General features: G+C 44.1%; 1 protein-coding gene across 3 annotated transcripts in view; it reads right to left on the bottom strand.

Annotated features, from left to right (window-relative positions):
* ptpro (protein tyrosine phosphatase receptor type O) overlaps window positions 1-21,227 on the bottom strand; it is a 45,835-nt gene extending 24,608 nt beyond the window's left edge. For 2 of the 3 annotated variants that reach the window (XM_005475716.4, XM_005475717.4), the window contains exons 1-11: window positions 20,821-21,227; window positions 6,380-6,641; window positions 5,629-5,784; window positions 3,882-4,034; window positions 3,069-3,590; window positions 2,829-2,990; window positions 2,478-2,674; window positions 2,056-2,176; window positions 1,758-1,951; window positions 1,561-1,672; window positions 1,082-1,245 (exon numbers count right to left, since the gene is read on the bottom strand). In XM_005475716.4, coding sequence (XP_005475773.1) covers window positions 1,082-1,245; window positions 1,561-1,672; window positions 1,758-1,951; window positions 2,056-2,176; window positions 2,478-2,674; window positions 2,829-2,990; window positions 3,069-3,590; window positions 3,882-4,034; window positions 5,629-5,784; window positions 6,380-6,641; window positions 20,821-21,045 — 2,268 coding nt within the window. In that variant the 5' untranslated portion in view covers window positions 21,046-21,227. The remainder of the gene's footprint in view (window positions 1-1,081; window positions 1,246-1,560; window positions 1,673-1,757; window positions 1,952-2,055; window positions 2,177-2,477; window positions 2,675-2,828; window positions 2,991-3,068; window positions 3,591-3,881; window positions 4,035-5,628; window positions 5,785-6,379; window positions 6,642-20,820) is intronic. The other variant, XM_005475718.4, reaches the window with a different exon arrangement.
* Window positions 21,228-21,432: the final 205 nt, after the last annotated feature.

The raw sequence follows: 21,432 nt of genomic DNA, 5'->3' as shown, positions 1-21,432 counted from the left end.
TATCTAATTATAATTTTAAATTACATTCACCCTCAAAGACCGAACAGACTGTATATAAAAGATGGACATCACCAATGTGACATTAGCCATTGCTTTGTAAAGCCATGTCCTCTAACCTCCAGCAGAGGCCCCAGCACTGATGGAGTCCCCAGAAACTCTCAGGTTACATTATTAGGGGCGTGGCCTCTTTGACTGGCAGGTGGCTGTAGCTGCCAGCTGCCAGCTAGGCTTACATTCAGCTAACTGGAGTCCCGGAACTGGACCTCTGGACTGTGTTTGTGCTGTTAGAGTCTTTGGAGCATTTTCAATAACATTATCTGACCAATAATAAAGCTGCTGTGAGGTTATTATAGAGACAAACTTTGCTAAACAATGCTAACCAAGTTAGCTAGCATTAGATAATAACTTAGCATGCCACCCTCTTATCCAAACAAAACAAACACTTTATAAAACAAGAAAACAACGAGCCGGCGTCCAGAATGCTAACAAAACTAATGGATGATGTCATGGTGGCTATGTTCATCTTTTATATACACATTTGACCACATTTGGAAAAGGAAGTGTAATTTTTGGTTTCAGTCCTCGAGGTCAATGTTCATTACTGATATTTCTATTTCACATAAATTCTTCAAAATGAAGTTACATTTCTCTTGTTTGTTGTGTTTTTGTAAGCTGGTTCAATTTTGTACACATTTATCAGAATTATCAGTAGCAATCTAGTAGAAATGAAGACTGCTTAACATCCTGAATATAGCTGACATCTACACGCCATCTGTGTACGCTCTCAATTAAACCTCCAACATGGCTTGCGACCCTCAGACACTTGATCACAGAAGCGAGCTCAGGCTGCGGTGGTAATTGGACTCGTAGAGCAGCGACGTCTGCAGGTCATTCTTCTGCTGCTAATCAGACCATTGAACCGACCCGAAAGAGAGAATCAATATCAGCTCAGCTCGACCCTGAAATAATGAGCTGCTGCTGGAGACACACTCATCACCGCAGAAACGCACAAATAAACCTAAAACAGCGAGAACGTGTCTCAGAGTGTCGTGAACACCTAGACAGATGTGTCTGGACTCACGTCAACGGAGTACGTCTTCTCCGGTCCCTTCTTCCCGACAGCGACCACCTGCCAGTGCAGCATCCTTGAGTGTGACAGGTCAATGAAGAGCTCGCCGTATGTCCAGCGGACGTACAGAACGCCATGAGAGTAATCCACTGAGGATATGTGAGGCGCCTCGGGAGCTGAGAAGAGGAAGAGGAAGGAGACCTGCATCATACTTTTGCAGATACATTAAAGATGTGTCGTCTGAAGCTTCACAAGGAATATCAGCAAATAAAAACAATAGAAACAATAAAAATGCATAAGTTTTGTTCTTCATCAGTAAGCTGCATTATCAAATGAAATGAAATGAAATGATGTTTGTAAATGTGTCTTTATATAAAAACTAAACAAATCAGTAAAAACAAATCTAAAAGTCTATTTATTCTATTTTTAAGTCTAAGTCTGTTTCCTGGTGCAGCCTCCCTCGCAGCGTCCTTGCTGTGGTGGAGCGTTACCTGTGACGAAGCTCACGGTGGAGCTGTCGCAGCAGCTGAGCGGCGGGTCACCCCACGTCACCATGGAAACACGGAAATTATAATACCAGGCAGGCAGCAGGTCGGTCACCCTCTGAGAGGAAATAGAGAGAAATACGGTGAGGTGTACGCAGCATGGCGCCATGACATGTTTCTTGTGACGGAGACAGACTGGTTACCACTGAGGCGATGACGGAGGCAGTGGCTGCGATCTCGTAGTACGTGGTCCACTCAGAGGCCAGCGTGACAGGGTTGAAGAAGAAGGTCTGCAACACATACTTCCTGAAGGCAACGTGGTACGGACGCTGCCAGCTGAGGATCACCGCCGTTGGACTCAGGGGGTAAACGGTGAGCTCGCGCACGCCGGTGGGCTCTGACACAATACACCAACACAGGCGGGATTTAAGAGTGGAACAGGAAGAACAGGAGCAGTGAACAGGAAGTGGGACTGAAAAAGATGCATAAAGTGACACTCACCGATATCGATTATGACGGGCTCCGAAGGCGGGCTGATCAGGGGTCCATTGGTGTGATAGACGACCACCCGGTATTGAGCACCTGGCGTCAGGTTGGTGATGATGTCACTCGTTGAGTTTTCCTGTGATTAAAAAAAAGTGAAAGGTTAAATGTACCCGGCCTCCTGCCCAGAAGCCTCTGACCAAGGCCCCAAAGCCCAGAGGTCCAAAGTCGAGGGTTGAAGCTGGAATTTTCAAAAACTATTTCAAAACAAAAACATTTATAAAGTTTTATGAAGACATTTAAAAGAGAAAAAATAAATATATATGTATCATATATGTATTTATTTATTCAATTTTTTTTATGTTATACATACACATACAAAATAAAAAGATATACAAAAGAACCTCTGTGCACGGCCGGTGACAAGTGTGGCGCCTTACCTCGCTGCAGTAGGTGTTTTCCATTCTCTGGCTCAGGCTGGGTTTCAGGCAGGTTGTGGAAACCACTGACACCAGGCTGCCATTGTGGTTCTGCGAGGATGGCGCCCAGGAGATGGCAGCGGTGCTCGAGTCCAGCAGCCTGACGCTGACGGCTTGAGGACGCTCCCGCAGATCCTCCAGGAGCTCGCCGCTGGGACCTGTAACCATTAATAAACCAGAGAGATGGAGCAGGTCAACAGGAAGTGGATTACGTTAACAATTACATCACTAGAACAAAGGTGCATTTGATTGAATCCATCCTTCATTGCCATACACTGCTACATGCGCCATGATCACTTCCTGTACACCTACTGAGGTAGAAGGTGAAGGCGGTGTCGCCACTGCTCTCTCGGGGCTCGCAGTCTCCAGACGAGCTCAGTGTGGTCACCTGCACATGGTATATTCCCGGCTCCGTTAACTCTGTAAAGAACTCGTGAGTGTTTTCGTCCACGGTCGCTGTTTCTGTCGAGTTACCTGAGGAACAGAGTGAGAGATTCAGACGCCAACACAGAAACATCTGAGATGTTATTTATTCAGATACTTCCTGCTTACCATCTCTGTAGATGTAGACGTTGAAACCGTCGTAGCTGGTGGGTGGGCGTGGCGGCAGCCAGCGCAGTTCCAAAAGGATTGGAGGAAGCCTCGTGGGCAGAATGGAAGGCTCGGCAGGGAGTGCCATGGCCGAGCCCGGCTCGTTGGAGTCTTCATACTCAGGCAATACGCCATTAACGAACTCCTCATCCTTGTCGGTGGGAGATGGCTCCGTCGGATCCAGCCAGTAGCTCGAAGGCTCTGGCTCCTCCGTGCGGCTGCTGTTCACATCAATGGGGGCGCTCACTGTCAAGACTTTTGTGGAGTTGAAGGGGGCGTAAGTGACTCCTATTACTTCATCTGAGGTGTTCTCCTCAGCCTGGGTCTCCTCCTCCTCCCGCTCCTCCATCAGTGGGACATCCCGGGCCTGGCGGGGGGATCGCTGCCCGCTATCAAGTGGGAGCATGTCTGGGAGCTGACCCGGAGCCACCCTCTGGCTCAAATGGATGATCTTATAGGAGATATTGAGGGGAGGGTGGGGCACTGCGGGGAGAGAGGGGAGTGAATTATTCTGAGCAGGAAATGGCTAGTCAGCTCGTCAGACGAAGCTTCTCCCGTCTCATCGTATATCACTGTTTAAAAAAATGAGGCAGCAGGTCCTTGCTGGAGGCATCTGAACCGGGCCGCCATGTTCTCCAGACCTGATCACTGTATTTACTAAGGCAACGATTCCTGAGAGCAGATCTTAGAGCTTCATGCAGGAAGGTCTGCCTCAGAGCCTAATCTACTCAGTACAGAGCAAACACTGGACTCTCACAGTGGGAGGGGCCTCACCTGTCCGATGATGCAGCGGTGTGTGAGTGATATCACTGTGGGTCACCAGTGCAGTCTGGTACACCGTGGCCTCTGAGATCAGCTGGAAGGTGATGTTTCGGTAACACATCCCCGGTAACCAGTGTTTAAACACTGTCTTCCCTCTGTAGAAATCTACAAAAAACAAGCAGAAAGAAACTGTTAGCACAAAGACACAGCTCTAAAGCCACCCCCAGTTTCTGAGGAAAGTCAGTATCTTATTTCTGGAGCTGTGTTAACATCTGTCAGCAGTCAAGACACGAACACCAAAGCACTGAGCAACTATGAGTCTGGAGCAGCTGAAATCAGGTCTGGTCTTTCTCACTCACCATGTGTTAATAGACCCCTCAGAACTGAATCATACTTGTTATTAATCTCTGGCTCTCTTCCACAGCACGTCTTTTATCCTGTCTTCCTTCTCTCTCTCCAACATGTTCGCAGCAGATGGCCGCCCCTCCCTGAGCCTGGTTCTGTCGGAGGTTTCTTCCTGTTAAAAGGGAATTTTTCCTTCCCACTGTCGCCAAAGTGCTTGCTCATAGGGGGTCATATGATTGTTGTGTTTTTCTCTGTATGTAGGGTCTACCTGACAATATGAAGCGCCTTGAGGTAACTGTCGTTGTGATTTGGCACTTTATAAATAAAATGGAATTGTATTGAATTGAATTGAAATGGAGTTCCTCAGGGGTCGATCCTGGGTCCTCTTCCCTTTATATTTTCCTCCACTGAGGTGTGTGCACAAGAGTAGATAAACTTGAAATAAAGTGGTCCCTCGATATATTGCGGTTCAGTTTTTGCGGCCTCGATGTTTCGTGGATTTCTTTTGGGGTTTTTTTTGGGGGGGGGGGGGGGGGGGGGGGTTTACAGCGCATTGATTTCTGTGTCCTGATCGGCTGGTAGACCATTTTCAATCAATCTCATGCTGTGTCTCCTGTACAGTACAGAATGCGTCCAGCTTGTCAAATTTACATAACTCTTCGCTAGCAAAAGACAAGAAACACAACATTATTGACATCAAAGGATTATAAGGCGCATTATGTGAAACCAAACAGTCAGACAAGTCAAACTTTACTGAACTCATTCTTCTTGCTTCCTCTACTTCCGTACCATTGATTCATTAACATTGAATTCTCTAGCAGCTTCTGTATTCCCATGTTCTGGACCTGAAAACAGGGCTTGATCTTTGGTTTCATTCTATAATACTGGACTTATTTTTCTACGAAGGTTTGAACTTTGAGAGTGTTTAAACAAGAGAGAAATGTGTGAAAATGTCGATGCCTGTCTGAGAAAAGTGTATAAAATGTGTAGTGAGGGCTTAAAACATCTATAATAATTGTAAAAAATAAAGTTCACTACTTTGCAGATTTCACCTATCGCAGGTTATTTTTAGAACGTAACACCCACGATAAACGAGGGAACACTGTAACTTGGTTCAGCTCAATTTAGTTTTATTTATATATAGTGACAAATCACAACATCAGTAGTCGCCTCAAGCCACTTTAAGTGGAGTAATGTGTTTTCAGAAATGCTTTCCATTAGAGAAAGGCAAGGGCCTTCTACCCAATGAGAATCTTCAGTTTGGAATTTCGCTACTCAGGTGCCTCCACCTGCCGGTCAGACTGTGAACTACAACACTGTCCTCACACTTAGGCAGCAGGCTCATATTAGTTTACGAAACACACTAAATTACACTAAATAACACCACTCATACATGCAGAATGAAATGTTTTACCTTTATAGAGCATCGATCGGCGCTCCTGTCCTTCAGCGTAGCTGATGTTGACTCGGCTGAAGACGTTTCTGGTCGGAGGATCAATTTCAAACACCACGCCAGTCTCTGGAGCCTCCTTATAGTCCAATATCTGAGCGCTGCGGACAGGAAGTGGCTCTAAGCAGATAAACGAAATTGAGTCGAAGATCACAATCATGGAACTGCAGAACAGAGATATAGGCCCTTCATTTGAACGACATGTCGGATATGCAAAATAAAAGAAAAAACATTTTCCGAATACTTACAACAACATTAAGTTTTTTTTGAAGGAGAATTATCCTCATGTTAAGAATAATTCTCCTTCATATATGCTCCTGTATTACACATTATCAATTAAACAAACCTGAAACACTTTTAAAGCCTAAATCTACAGAATAATCCAGATAAATCAGATTTCTACAGCGTTGACTTCTGCAGTCACTGATGATGCTCAAGCTAACAGAATTTGAAGATAAAAATAGTCTGCTGATTATTTCAGATCATCATTTAACTGGTTTGAAAAACATCAAAAAACAGAGGAAATGTCCAAAATGATTTTTCAGGTTATTAAAAATAGAAAGCAGTGACTCTCAGGTTTATTTCCTATAAAGTGAACAATGATGGCAATTTCCTCTAAAGACCAGCAGCTAAACATGGCGTGATCCTGTAATATCAGAATCAGTGATTTTGAACACCCCAACCCCCCCAGCCCAGTGATTGGAGAGGTTCTTACTCGTGAGCACGGCAATGGTCTTCATGGGGCGTGACCAAGCCTGTCCCCGTCTGAGCAGCAGCCCCACCGTGTAGCAGAGGCCATGGAAGGAGGCGTTGTACAGCAGAGGGTCGCTAGTGTTCACGAACTGGATCAGGATGGTTCGAGGTTCTCCAGAGATCTGCACCGCATACGCCGTGACATTCTCCTGCAGGTCTGAGCTATCCAAACTCGCCACAATCAAACCTTCATCGTTTACGGTCGCTTGGAACGCCGTCGTGCTCTGAAAAAGAAAGATGTGACCAAACAAAGAGGTTAACGTTGATTTCAGCTCAGATGAAGCAGCTCCTTTCACTCCGCTGAGCTCCGGTGAGGTCCAAACGCACTGGATCCTCCCCCTCAAGAGGCTTCCCAGAATGGGCCAATCAGAACAAAGTGGGCTCTAGGAAGGGGGTTATTAAAGAGACAGCTTGGTTCAGATAAAGAAGGATTATTATTAACTGTTCATAATGCAGAGCAGCTCTGGTGGAGTCCAGGAAGAAACATGGAACAGAATATGATTTATTTCTGAAAGTAAAGAAATGAAAAGTGAAAGCAGCTGAAAAGCTGCACAGCCTCTCACATTTACTGACAGCAAACCATCAGTTTTACCCCCTGCAGTCTCAGTGTCCACAATACGATTTCCCATCATGCTTTGGCCCCGGTGCTCTGAGAATCAGGCCAAAGAGAAAGAGAAGACACAATACTGAGGATGCAGAGAGGGCTACCATTGGCTGGTGATCAACAAATGACCAACATTACAAAAGTTTGACTGGGTGGAGCATCGTAGTTCCTGTCGTCTCGGCCTGTTTTATTCTGTTCTCTTCATTCTGAGCACAAAGATGATGTGTTTCCTGTCTCTCCTGTCCTGAGCTGAGCAGGTTGGTTTGCCTTCATTAAATCTGACATCAGGAGGTCGACTCCCCGCCAAGCACCATCCGTGTGCATAAAGGTCATGCTGCTGATGGAATTTACATGATCACAACACCAACCCTTTTCATTCAGTTACAACCCACTATCCGATACTTGTCAATGATTGGTTCCTGCTCTGAAACAGGAGACGTCAGCTGATTCCATCTTAAAGGTTATTTTTTAGATTTTCCCTGATGATAAAACCATACAGAAGTGTCAAACTAATTCTTAGATTCATGTGTTTTGGTTCTGTGTATTTATTACGCTGTCAGTTTGCATGTACAGGGAGTGCAGAATTATTAGGCAAATTAGTATTTTGTCCACATCATCCTCTTCATGCATGTTGTCTTACTCCAAGCTGTATAGGCTCGAAAGCCTACTACCAATTAAGCATATTAGGTGATGTGCATCTCTGTAATGAGAAGGGGTGTGGTCTAATGACATCAACACCCTATATCAGGTGTGCATAATTATTAGGCAACTTCCTTTCCTTTGGCAAAATGGGTCAAAAGAAGGACTTGACAGGCTCAGAAAAGTCAAAAATAGTGAGATATCTTGCAGAGGGATGCAGCAGTCTTAAAATTGCAAAGCTTCTGAAGCGTGATCATCGAACAATCAAGCGTTTCATTCAAAATAGTCAACAGGGTCGCAAGAAGCGTGTGGAAAAACCAAGGCGCAAAATAACTGCCCATGAACTGAGAAAAGTCAAGCGTGCAGCTGCCAAGATGCCACTTGCCACCAGTTTGGCCATATTTCAGAGCTGTAACATCACTGGAGTGCCCAAAAGCACAAGGTGTGCAATACTCAGAGACATGGCCAAGGTAAGAAAGGCTGAAAGACGACCACCACTGAACAAGACACACAAGCTGAAACGTCAAGACTGGGCCAAGAAATATCTCAAGACTGATTTTTCTAAGGTTTTATGGACTGATGAAATGAGAGTGAGTCTTGATGGGCCAGATGGATGGGCCCGTGGCTGGATTGGTAAAGGGCAGAGAGCTCCAGTCCGACTCAGACGCCAGCAAGGTGGAGGTGGAGTACTGGTTTGGGCTGGTATCATCAAAGATGAGCTTGTGGGGCCTTTTCGGGTTGAGGATGGAGTCAAGCTCAACTCCCAGTCCTACTGCCAGTTTCTGGAAGACACCTTCTTCAAGCAGTGGTACAGGAAGAAGTCTGCATCCTTCAAGAAAAACATGATTTTCATGCAGGACAATGCTCCATCACACGCGTCCAAGTACTCCACAGCGTGACTGGCAAGAAAGGGTATAAAAGAAGAAAAACTAATGACATGGCCTCCTTGTTCACCTGATCTGAACCCCATTGAGAACCTGTGGTCCATCATCAAATGTCAGATTTACAAGGAGGGAAAACAGTACACCTCTCTGAACAGTGTCTGGGAGGCTGTGGTTGCTGCTGCACGCAATGTTGATGGTGAACAGATCAAAACACTGACAGAATCCATGGATGGCAGGCTTTTGAGTGTCCTTGCAAAGAAAGGTGGCTATATTGGTCGCTGATTTGTTTTTGTTTTGTTTTTGAATGTCAGAAATGTATATTTGTGAATGTGGAGATGTTATATTGGTTTCACTGGTAAAAATAAATAATTGAAATGGGTATATATTTGTTTTTTGTTAAGTTGCCTAATAATTATGCACAGTAATAGTCACCTGCACACACAGATATCCCCCTAAAATAGCTAAAACTAAAAACAAACTAAAAACTACTTCCAAAAACATTCAGCTTTGATATTAATGAGTTTTTTGGGTTCATTGAGAACATGGTTGTTGTTCAATAATAAAATTATTCCTCAAAAATACAACTTGCCTAATAATTCTGCACTCCCTGTATCTTATCTAAGAGCGGCTGCACTCCAGCTGAGGTCGGGTCTGTCGGTCGGAGCGTTTCCTGTTTGTGGATCAGCAGCAGCTCAGTGACACGGTTGCCTGCAGCAGCTTCATGAAAGCACTGCGACCTGCTGTGACTGCAGAGCAGCAGATTATCCATCCGCACAGAACCTGACCCACATTTCAAACAGTCACGAACGTGTGCTGCACCGAGGCATGATGGAATCTACCGTGACGCCGTGAGGACGTTAAATATTCAGCGACAAACAGAGAAAGCGAAGCAGGTTTCTGGGTTAAATGTTAGTAAATGTAAAGTGTAGCAGGAGCTGACCTACATCCAGGAAGGAAACATTTCTGAACCCGTCAGCTTAGAACAGTCGTTATCACAGCTCCTCCATGAAGGACAAAGGCTCTGGTTTCACTGTTTTTTAGCACCGTGCTTAATAGGAATACAGTGAAACCTCAATCTAGACTTTACATACATTTGGATCGCTGTAAAAAAAAAAAAAAAAAAAAAAACTCAGGTTGATAACATCAATTTAATTCTATTTAAAGAACATAAAAAACACTGTGTAAATATATATGATCTAAAAATGATAAAACTGTTGACTTTCACACAAATTCTTTCAAAAAGCAATTAAAAAGATGAGGGAAATGTTCTGTATGATGTAAGCAGAGTCAAATAAAACTATCAGTTTTTATCAAACAGTCATCTTTGTCATTGCTGTGGCTGACATAAAACTTTTGTATTTTCCTTCAACTGCTGTTAAAACTCTCTGTGAACGACCTCCGCCCACGAAGCTTCACCTCCTCTAACAGCACGCCTCCACATTAGACTGTAGAAGACAAATATCTCTCTCTCTATATAGAAAGGAGGCAAATAAAGACTCGGCCCACTCTGGTTTGGCCTTTTAAAATGCCAGGCCGGCACTTAATGACTGCTGTGGTATTTGGACAGAGCAGGTTAATAAAGATGGGAAGGGAGGTGGGGGAGGAGGTGCTGAGGTCTATTTGTGGAGTTAGATAAAGAAAAAGGAAGAACATAGCTTTGTTTGTGGAGAGGAAACTGACTGTGTGGTGCACCTCAGGGCACAATCCTGGGTCCTCTTTTCTGTACTTACATCAACAGTACATCTGAGCTTTTTCCTGTATGCAGATGATACTCAACTGTACCTCTTTAATTTCCTGAAGCTGGAAGTCAGGTTATTTGGAGGATGTTGAATCCTTAAAAAGAAATATACTGTAAAAACAACAAAAAAATAAACACTTTGGGACTTTCATGCTGCATCTGTGGTCTATTAATCCTGCAAGGCTGAGATGGTTTATGTCAAAATTTCTGACCTGCTCTGAGCCCAAACTACATTTCTCTTTAGAATTGATTCAATCTGTTTTATAGAGAACATTTATGTGATAAAGATCTTTCTTTATTTTAATTTGGCAAAAACTACAAAAATTATGATGCTTGGCAGGTTTATACATCTGCTCCAGAAAAACAAAACAGGAAACCATGTAGGCATCTTCAGAGCTAAAACTAATGGTATTAAAAAAGAACATTTTTATTTTTTAAATCCCTCAAAATGAAAATGTTCTTCTGTCTGTGTAGGTTTTCTTTCATTAAGGTCATTGTAATCTAAGGAGCTTGGATAGAAAGGAAGTGGACTTCTTTAAGTTTCTTGAAGGCATTTCACCTCTTATTCAAGAGGTTTCTTCAGTTCTTAAAATAGTGGAGAGTCCCAGCTACCTAAAACCTAGTGGGGATTGCCCCTTATTTTGAACAACAAAACTTTTTTTTACAATTAATTCATTATTATGTCTTTTTTTAAATTTGATTCATATGTGGAACATGGCTCTCATTGTTTAGAGTTTAATCAATAGCCTGATGGAGGTGGTAGATGAGCTCATACTCAGGGGAACACGAACCTCCAGAACATATTTAATCACAATCCAAAAGCCGCTTTCTACTTTCTAAAATTAAAGGGTACCTATTCTTTATTTTCTTATTATCTGTCATGGATATATTGTTTCACTGTAGTACACCTCACAAGCTCTGGGTGCTGCCCCTCTCCAGGCCTGTGAAGTTAGTCAATCAAAAGACAGTGTGCTTTCAGGGAGAAGCTAAAACGTCTTGTTTCAGAGGACCAGTTAAGGGGCTGCACCAAGATCTCAAAAATCTGTCAAAAATGTTTTAGTACAACTTTGGTAAGCTACGAAGCCGCAACGCTTAATGGATTGCCGGAGCATTATGGCTACCGTAGTCAGGAGCCTCGCGGAGTGATACAGACTGTGCTTCAACATAATATTAGCGTATTGTGTGTGTATAACCTCTTTTCAAGTTTTGTGGATATTATATATGGTTATGCTGAGGATATGTCGGCCAATTTCCACTGGAAATGCCTTTTGGTTAAACTGTCAGCAAGGAAATTGCATTTGCACTGTTAAATTTTTATATAGCTTTAATGCACATAAAAAACAGCTGCTTGTTTAAGTGAAAATACATTGATGGTTTTTTTTTTCACTAATAAAGTTGTGGAGTTGTAAAGTATTTTGTCTTGCGTCAATTACATCGTCAGTTATATCGTTGTCGCAAATTTTCAAATATATATCGTGATAAATATTTTTGGACATATTGCCCTGCCCTAGATACTCAGAGTTGATATTCTGAGTTGAAAGAACCCTTCCCATCACTAACACTAAGCACAGTTTAGAGGTCAGTGGACAGACCAGTTTCTATTTATGACAAAAGCAGAAAAGTCAACCAGAAGCTGCACAGAAACAACCTTAAAGTATCGGTCACATAGTTACTGATGTTGTTGTTTGTATTGTTGCAGTCCTTATTTTAAAAAAACAAGCCTCTCATTTTTCCTGTGGTACTGCAGTATTCCTATATATGTAGTACTCTCTTGGGGATCAGTGATGAGTTAGGAATTCAAGTATCGTGACAACCCGAGCTGTCGCCACATTGCAACCATCGACATCAGCCTGGGTGAGAGTGGAAGAGAAAATCCACACTGACTCATTCAAGGCTCCACTGCTCTGCTGTCGCCATGGCAACAGAGATGAAAGGCGCACCACGTTTAGGGTGGGTGGCGACGCCGCAGGATTACCACGGAGACGCTGCAGAGCATGGGGGCTCAGTGCTACTAATGTACCCCAGCCCCCACATCGGGGCAGAATCACATGACCCCCGCTGTTTTCACTGCTCAGCGAGTTTGGTCAATAAGAAGATCCTCTGAGAGCCTGAACACCAAAACCTGCAACACATTTCCTCAGGTTATCTTTAGTTTCACCCACTGTTCACTCATTAACTGTCCAAATGATCCTCCAACTCCCAGAGCTACACACTCAGCACTGCTTACACTTTTCCAAAGATAAAGGTCTTCGACTTCTCTGCAGATCACAGACTCTCTGAGGGTCAAGCACTGCCGCACATACTCATACAGGAAAAAAACTATATCAATGGTCTGTCAGCACTGATCAATTTTCTTTCAATCAATGATGTCTGTAACTACACACTGTAAATAAAAGATGGTAGCAGTCACTGGTTTTTGGACTCATCTTAGAAAAGACTGTATGGGAACATCATACAGACACTGACGCCTGCTAATCAGTAACATCCAAATAAAATCCTAAAACTGGTGCTGAGACTTCCTGAATAGTGTGTTAGCACAGTGATCTCACAGCAGCCATATAGAGATTGAAAATGTGACGCCATTTCCGGGGTAAAAACGCAGGCTTTCACAAGAAAACAGTCACACAGCGATAAAAAGAAACACAAAGAACGGCAAGCAGCTGTTGTATTATTAACTGCAATAGCCGGTTCCATGACAGCCACGGGAAGCCGACGGGTAAAGAGATCGGTTTTTATCGGATTCCGCTGTGGAAGAGAAATTGTTCAAGCCATGTTTCCGAAGTAACAAAGAGCCGACGGATGGCCTGGATTGCAGCCATTCGAAGACCAAATATAACGTCCCAGAACACTCCAGCTCACATGTTAGTCTGCTCCAAGCATTTCCACAAAGGTACATCTTCTGTTGTAGTTATTACGTAATTTACCATAACATAATTGTTGATGTAGGTTACAAATAAGTCTTATATTGATTTGAATTGAATTCGTTGCGCTATGCTGCTTTCTTCACTGTGGCTTTGCGGGCTAATGTTTGTTGTGTTTTGTAGGAAAACCAGCCTACAAAATGCTGGAATGCGATCCAGACTGGGCACCCTCTATCAACCTTGGTCATACCGAGTTTTATTTGATCAGTTAAGAGGGAGAGCGATATCAAAATAATAACTATTTTCCAGTATGTTGTTTTGCAATGGTTTAGTTTTTTTTTTTTTGCATTGTTGATTTGTTTTTCACCGAAGCAGCTAATAAAGAATAATGGAATACAATTTTGCCTCTTTCTTGTAAGATTCTATAATAGAATGAAACAATAATGCCAGTTATAAATAAAGACAATAAATTGAATGAATTGGATCTGAAAATGTTGTGTAATACTACAACCTGAAACGACAAATGGATTGCGTTGGCCTGTACAGGAGATAAAGAAAAAAATTTTAACAACAGCTGTGAAATGGAATAGTCCCAATCACCAAAGTAAACTGGACCTGGGCTTGTTGCAGGGATCTGAAGTTACTAAACATTTTGTGAGTGTATGCACTCACACTTAGGACCATATAATTATAAATATGTGCGTGATGCAAGTTGGGCAGCACGCTAACGTCCTTACTCCACTCTGTATGCTCGTATGGTCAAACCCTTTCACTCCTTTGATTTTTTCCTAGTACTTTTTTTTGCGTTTTTGTCAAGTCTTTCTTTGTACCTGCCGTGTTCTCCTTCGTTTTGTACATAACTGTTTTTGGGGCAAATAAAATGCAAGTAGGGATTAAAACCGCAGAATTAACGATTACCGGTGCTGGAAATGCTAGTGCTTGATGCAGTGTTTTGATTTTGCTGCCACTCGTACCCACAATGCAATGCGCGAAAGTCAGGTGGTCTGTCGATCTCTATTGTTGGTCCAATAAAGTCATTAAAAATGCTGCCAAAGGCTCCAACAGCACAAATATGGTCCAGAGGTCCAGTTAAGAGACTCAAATTAGTTGACATAAAGCAGGTTTCAGGTAGAGGTCACACTTCTAATAATGCAATATTTAAGCTCTAATGCAAGTTGAACAGGTGACCTACAAAAACATTCTCTCCTTGTACAGTTGTTGTTTGTCTCTAACTCCTGATATAAACCGCAGATAAACTGTTAGTCTCCTTCTTCTCCCTTATATAAAACGGTGTCATCTGCGTATAGAGACACTTTTCTTGTCATTACTCTCTTTTACTTACTCTTATCTTTATTCCTTAACAAAAGTTTGGTAAAGTTGTATTGAAGGGGGAAAAATATCTATAGAGACCACAACACTTCTGTATCAGGCTGTAAACATGCTTATTTCTGCTGTAAAGTTTTAACATTACAGTCTATGGAGACTGACTCTGAGACTGAACTGCAGGTTTTGGCTTCTATTAAACCAGGGGCGTCCACTCTAGGCCTCAAAGCCTGGTGTCCTGCAGGTTTTAGATATCACCCTGGGTCAACACACCTGTATCAAATGATTAGTTCATTACCAGGCCTCTGGAGAACTTCAAGACATGCTAGCTGTGTCCCAAAACCTAGGCCGCATCCTTTGGAGGACCCGGCCTTCGTGGTCTATGTGGGGTGGGTCCTTCGAAGACCGAGAAGGCCGCAAGTGCAAGGCTGTGAAATGGGACAGTCTAGCCTTCAGATTTGCGTCACCGCTGTCTCAGTTGAGTTAACTCAGCCGTCTGATCTTGCTATCTAAAATATAACAGGACACTGCCGTAAATTCTCGACCATCTCACACTTCTGTTTAATCAGTTTTCTGTTTGACGTTTTTTCAGCTATGTGAAAACCCCAGAGGAACCCACCTGAGGGATTAATAAAGTTTTATTTAATCTAATCTAATCTAATCTAATCTAATAACTTTGATCTCAGTCAAAGCGATTTACTCCGGAACAAAGAAAACACTGGAAAAAGCCAAACAATAATATTTATAAGTTAGCTGAGTGACTTATATATCATGTTTAACCTGAGTAGTGAAAGACCGCGGGGGTCTGAAATCGATGAAGCCGCTGTTCTTGCAGGCTCTAGTGAACCTTGAACCCCTGGCTAGCTATTGAGCGGGTGGGTAACAGGTGTCTCCGAAAACGTCGGAGCACTTTTTCAATTATGTGATGTCTTGATAAACCAAGCAGATATTTGAAGTTTACACAGCTACATTCTCGCCTGAAAATATTTTAAAAGTTTATTTTGTGATGCAGACAGATTAATAAGAGTAATATTAAAACTTAGGAGCGGCTGCCATTGTTGGAAACTGGAATTGGCTGGGCCACGCTATGAATTCTGGGATATGGTGGGCCATGACGGATACACCCGACCCATTCTTCAAATTCGGGGAAAAGGAGGGGCATTTGACGGCTGGATTCGGAGGAGTCTACGAATTGGGACAGACTTCGTTGCGTCGCTGTGACGTAATCGGTCTACAAATGCGGCCTCAGTAGGATGCAGCCTAGGTTTTGGGACACAGCATCAAGGACACATCTAAAGTCTGTAGGACACCGGCCCCTGAGGCCTGGAGTTGGACACCCCTATATTAAACTGTGTAAATGAGCAGGTCCTGCTGAGTGTTTCTATTGTAAAACTTGTTCTGAACTTCTTACAACTGTAGGCTGATCATAAAAAAGATCAAAATTAAAGTAACACTAAAATGTCTAAATAATAAAAATGAACTGAAAGAAGCAAACAGAGCGTAGAAATTAAAACTAAAGACACTGAATCCTCAGTGTTGTGTCAGGACATCAGCTCGTCCTTTCATGAGGGAAAAGCGATTCTGAGTAAGTGAATGAATGTGACCCTGTGAATGGCTGCAGACGGGCGGGTGGGGGTGGAGTCAGGGTCAGGAGGCTTTGGCCTCAGGCAGCTGCCAGCATTATCATGCAAACCTGCAAAGCTGTGTGGAGGCAGGTGGGGGAGAGGGGGGGAAGACAGTGGGAGTTTTGGGTGGGTTTTTTTTCTTCAGACTTTTATGGCTCACCTCAAACTTTTTTGGCTTGATTAGAGCAGAGTAAATATTCCCCTTTTTGAATGCAGTCTGGTGAGGGTTCATTTCATAACTCTAAAAACAACCTGAGCCTCATAGTCCAAATTGTCCCTCTGTCACTGCTCATGTTTTTGGTTAGACTGCAGAATAGATTTCTTGTGGTGCTTCATTATTTTTGCTATAAAACAAAATCAAAACATTTAAAAAAAGGAGGAATAACATTTAATTTTCAGCAAAATCAAGTTCCTAAATAAAAAACAACTTAAACAGATTCCTCTTGACTCTATTTTTCCTGTGTGGAAAAGTTCAGCTTGGTGGGGGTTTTTTTTGATGAAATCCAATCTGAGGCCTTTCCTCCATCATGTTTCTGGCCTCTCTCTTACAAGAGTGTCACACTAAAATCTCCACTTTTCTTTACGGAGCCTGGTGAGGCTCAGAGGTCTTTTCATGCAGTGCTTCCTTTCACCAGGATAACAAAAGATGGCTGACAGCTTTCTGCCTCATTCACAGAACAATGAGAACCTTTCCAACGAGCTCTCCAAAGCAGGTTCCCACAGAAGAAGCTGCTGCAACAACCAAACCGAATGAAGCGGAACACGGAGGTACAAACATTGGGCATCAAACGCCGGGAAACGAGTTTACGGCTCTCAAGATCTGTGAAAAAACTGAAAGAGAGTGAAAATGTTTTTCCCACACTCAAGAAGCTGGAACAGGGACTTGATTGGTTGATTATTTCAAGAGCTATAACAAGCCTAATGAGGCAATATGACCACATTAAGATAAAATGTCCAACATTTAGGGCTGGGACTCATTGCTCCAGTTATCAAAAAATGGAGGAGAGGTGGTCCAAAAGGGAAAGTAAGTATCAACTCCAAAAGATGCAGTTCTTCTAATGTCCATTAGGGATCACCATATAATGAGCCAACCCTGCACCCGTCATGTTATCTGATGGTGAGGTCATTGAGGTTTTTCTTGACCCTGAACCAAGGGGTTCAGTGAACCTCGTTTTCATCGGCTGTCATTAGAAAAGATCCAGAAGGATCTCCAGCTCCATATATATATATATATATATATTTTAGATTTAGCCAATCAGACGGCCCCATGTGAAACTGTTGACCAATCAGTAACAATGCGTCCCTCCACGGGACTTTCTGTTCTCACTGTCTGAATTCTGAAATGAGACAAAGCTTAGGGGTGAAGTTGATCATTTTGAAGGACACTCGCTCACCTCCCCCTGTCTTCCAGCGGGGGGCATGCCATCCTCGGCCCTCTTTGTTTCCTTCAGTCCTTCATTAGATCCCAATGGATCACGGTGGTGGAGCTAGAGGTGGAGGAGCTTCTTTAGTGTCCTTCCTGATCGTTTCTTTAGAGCTCAGCAGGAAAAGTGACAAATCACCTTCTCCTCATCACCTCACCATCACCATTATCATGTGACTAACAAGACGTAAAAGGTTCACCAGCTTTGACAAAATCAAAGCCAACAGGAAGCATATCTGATTTATAGGACCTTTCAAAATAAACGCTCCCATCAGTAGGGAAATAAAAAGAAATAAAAAACCAAACTCGAGCAGGAAGAACCTTCCATGTTCTACAGAGAGGATGAAGGATGAAGGCGGGTCGTGTGTGGCGATTGGCTCCGGATCATTCTGGCACTTGCTCTTTATAAACCTTTGACCTAAAGAAGCTCGTCCAGCCTCTTTCTGGGTGTCTGAGGTTGTTCTCGTTGTTATTCCACTCAGCTGCAGCTGAATCCCCCATTTAGCCATCGAACATGGGCAACGTGGTGGCTCAAAGAAGAAGCTCAGTGTTTGCTCTGCAGATCTAATTCACTCTGATTAAATTCTAATCAGGCCTCTGTTAACCCTCCGCCGCTCTGATTATACCCTCACGTTATCACCCTGTGTCACATACAGGGATTAACCCTCCGCCGTAATCCGAGCTGCACATTAAACTCATGATTGTGTGAATATTCAGAGACCGTGTGGAGCGCTGACTTAAACAGATCTCTCAGTCACAGCCAGCGCCACGCAGTTACTGTGGGCTTACAGTCCAGACATAACCCCAGAACCATGATGCAGATCTGAGGACGTGATGGCTCACGCATTACCCATAAATCTCACTGATGATGTCACAGCCACAATAATGAGAACAGCTGACTGACATTGAACAATTTCCTAAAAATAAAAAAACTGCTGTTATTATCTGACCTCTGAATTCCAAGCTCATCCACGCCCCCTATTCCCACCTCTACACCCGCATGTACGAAAGTCAGCCATCCATCCATCCATCCACCCATCCATCCATCCATCCATTCTCTGCCGCTTATCCTTTTCAGGATCGCGGGGGCGCTGGAGCCTATCCCAGCTGTCTTAGGGCGAGAGGCAGGGTACACCCTGGACAGGTCACCAGTCTGTCGCAGGGCTAACACATAGACACAGACAACCATTCACACTCACATTCATTCCTGCCTTCACACCTATGGGCAATTTAGAGTTTCCAATTAACCTTACTCCACTACCTGCATGTCTTTGGACTGTGGGAGGAAGCCAGAGTACATCAGTAACAGCTAAACAGAAAGTTCTCTGAAGTTTTCAGGTGTCAAACTCAACATTTCATCAGGTCGCTTCCATTTTTGGTCAGCTTCATCTGAAGGCATAGGCTTCACTGGGGGGCGTGGCCACAGCATAGCACAGGACATGGTCATAATTTAGACCACCGAGAGGCACTTTAGAGTCCATTGAGACACTGATAGTGCCACTTCTTGGTGCTAAGCTAACTTAGCTGTTAAAGTTCCTGTTCAGACCTGAAATTACACCTGCACTGAGGAGCTTCAGGCTCGTCTCATTCTACCGTACAGCATGAACAGTGGATGGCTGCAGTGGAGAGATGAACAGTCTTTGTTCATCACGTGCCACATAAAACCTTCCCAAGGCCTTCAGCCCACGGGCCACAGTTTGGGAATCCACGGTATCTGAGGCCCTGGATGCAGGAGACCGAGAATATCCAGGAGTACCAGACCTGGCTTAGTGACTATCTCCTACTCTTGGAGGGCAGTCCTGCCTTCTGGGCAGTCCTGCTAACAAATCAAGGAGGTAAGTTACTGCTAAACAGTTAAATGTCCCATCAGCCAATCGCAGCACTGTTTATACAAATAGTGAAGAACTGAGTTGATAAACACTGACTCCCATGGTGCATTTCAGCAGGAACCAACTAATGAAGGAGTTCAAATTCAGTCTGAAGATGGCACTGATTTTAAATATGTTTTACTAACAGCTGCAACATATCAGTGATTTCACTGTGTTCCTCAGGATTGTGGCCAGATTTTAGAGAAAAAGCAGCAGATTTGGATAAAACATTTATTCTTCGAAATAAAAGTTCCTCACACGGTTGAATTTTTTGAAATGTGCGTCACGTTATGTCCAAAAAAAATTCCAAAACTTAAGATGCTGATGTCAGTGAAACAGGAAATGCTTCATCAATTCTTCATCTTCATACTCTTTTTATTCCGCGCCTCAAATCAGAGCAGCTGTCAGAGAACAGGAAATTGGAAGCTTGGAGCATCAGATAGCGCTCAGAGCAGGATATTAACGCCGCATACGGATAGCGAGGATAACGAGGATAACGAGGTGGAGGAGAACCCGTAACACTGTAAACCCGCCACGTTACTTCACAACTATCTCGACCCTGAACAGGAAATAAAAGTCTGCAGCTTCCAGATGATTTTACAGGGACAGGAAACAGAAACTCGCAGACAGGAAGTCGCTGGTCCTTCACAACACGCTGACTTTAACTGTGAAACCAACGCGTGCTTTATAAGTGTCCACAGGTGACATGTCACAGGGCCATTATCATCTCGCCATTTTCACTCCCGTGAATAGCGCTGCATGACAAAAGTGACATCATGTCTCTGCTGGTCAGGCACCTCTCTGTTTTTGTAATCTCACTTGTTTTACTGTGCCCACAAAAACGACACACAGTAAGCCCAAATGGACATGTCTGTGCGATGATGTCAACAGCTGATGGACTACACCCACAGGGGGTGCTATAGTAACCTCTGGCTTCAGCAGAAACATCAGGAACATCTGGCTTCACACATAACCACTCAGTTACTTTATAAAGAACAGACTGAGCATGTGCAGGAGGTGTTCCTTCACTCAGATTGCAGGAATAAAGGCATTGCTCTTAATACTTGTAAGTGTAAAGTTGATTTACCCATATACACCAGCTAAGTGTGAGTCTGTATGTGTGTGTGTTTGTGGCATGTGTGTGAGACTGTGTGTGCATGGGGGGGAGAGTGTGTGAGTCTGTGTGTGTCTGTATGTGAGTCCGTCTGTACGGTGTGGGTGTGAGACTGAGTGTGTGAGTCTGTGTCTATGTGTGTGTGTGATGCTGCAGCCGACTGACCCACTTTCCGCAGACACATCGAGCTGCTAGCTGTCGCGTGTCCGCCGCGTGCGCGCGTGCACACACACACACACATACACATACACACACCTCCCTCCTCCCCCTCCCCGGTTCCTGCGGTCGAACAAAGCCGCTGCGGCCGGAAGTGCGGCTCGTTACCTGGGTGAAGCAGAGCAGGTGGAGCGCGAGGAGCAGCGGGTGCACCATGGTGCGCGTGTCCCGGTCAGCACGCACGATCCCGGGCCTTCTTCCTCTCAGTCTGCTGCGCATCCAAACAATGGCGCCTCCTCCTCCTCCTCCCGCTGCTGCATCGGAGCGCGAGCCGCGCCGCGCGCACAGGTCTGTGTCCGCTCCGCTTCTCTGAGCGCCCACCGCCTTCACCATCAGAACCGCGGGAAGCAGCACTGGACCGGCCCACACTCAGAGACAGGCCGGGCAGCGGGGTCCATGCCGCGGCCCGCAGACGCCAGCAGGTCGGTGACGGTGTCGGTGATGGAGCTGCTGCTGCTGCTGCTGCGCGCTGACGCCCCGCCCTGCGCCCCGGAGCCGCTCCTCCTCCTCTTCATCAGCTCCCACTGAGAGGCGCTCAGTCTGAAATTACTCACGACATCCTGTCTCCAAACTTTATTTCACCGCAAACATAAAAAACACAAGGAAGAAAGCACAACCATCACGTGATGTCACATCACACATTAACATCACATCGCATCAGAACTCAGAGTAACAATAACTCACAGAAAGTAACTGTAGCTCAGGGTAAGTAACTGTAAC

This window comes from Oreochromis niloticus, linkage group LG17, assembly GCF_001858045.2.
Source record: "Oreochromis niloticus isolate F11D_XX linkage group LG17, O_niloticus_UMD_NMBU, whole genome shotgun sequence".
In the NCBI taxonomy this organism is placed as follows: Eukaryota; Metazoa; Chordata; class Actinopteri; order Cichliformes; family Cichlidae; genus Oreochromis; species Oreochromis niloticus.
The sequence above is the reverse complement of the archived record's forward strand: the minus strand, read 5'-3'. Positions and strand labels throughout refer to the sequence as shown.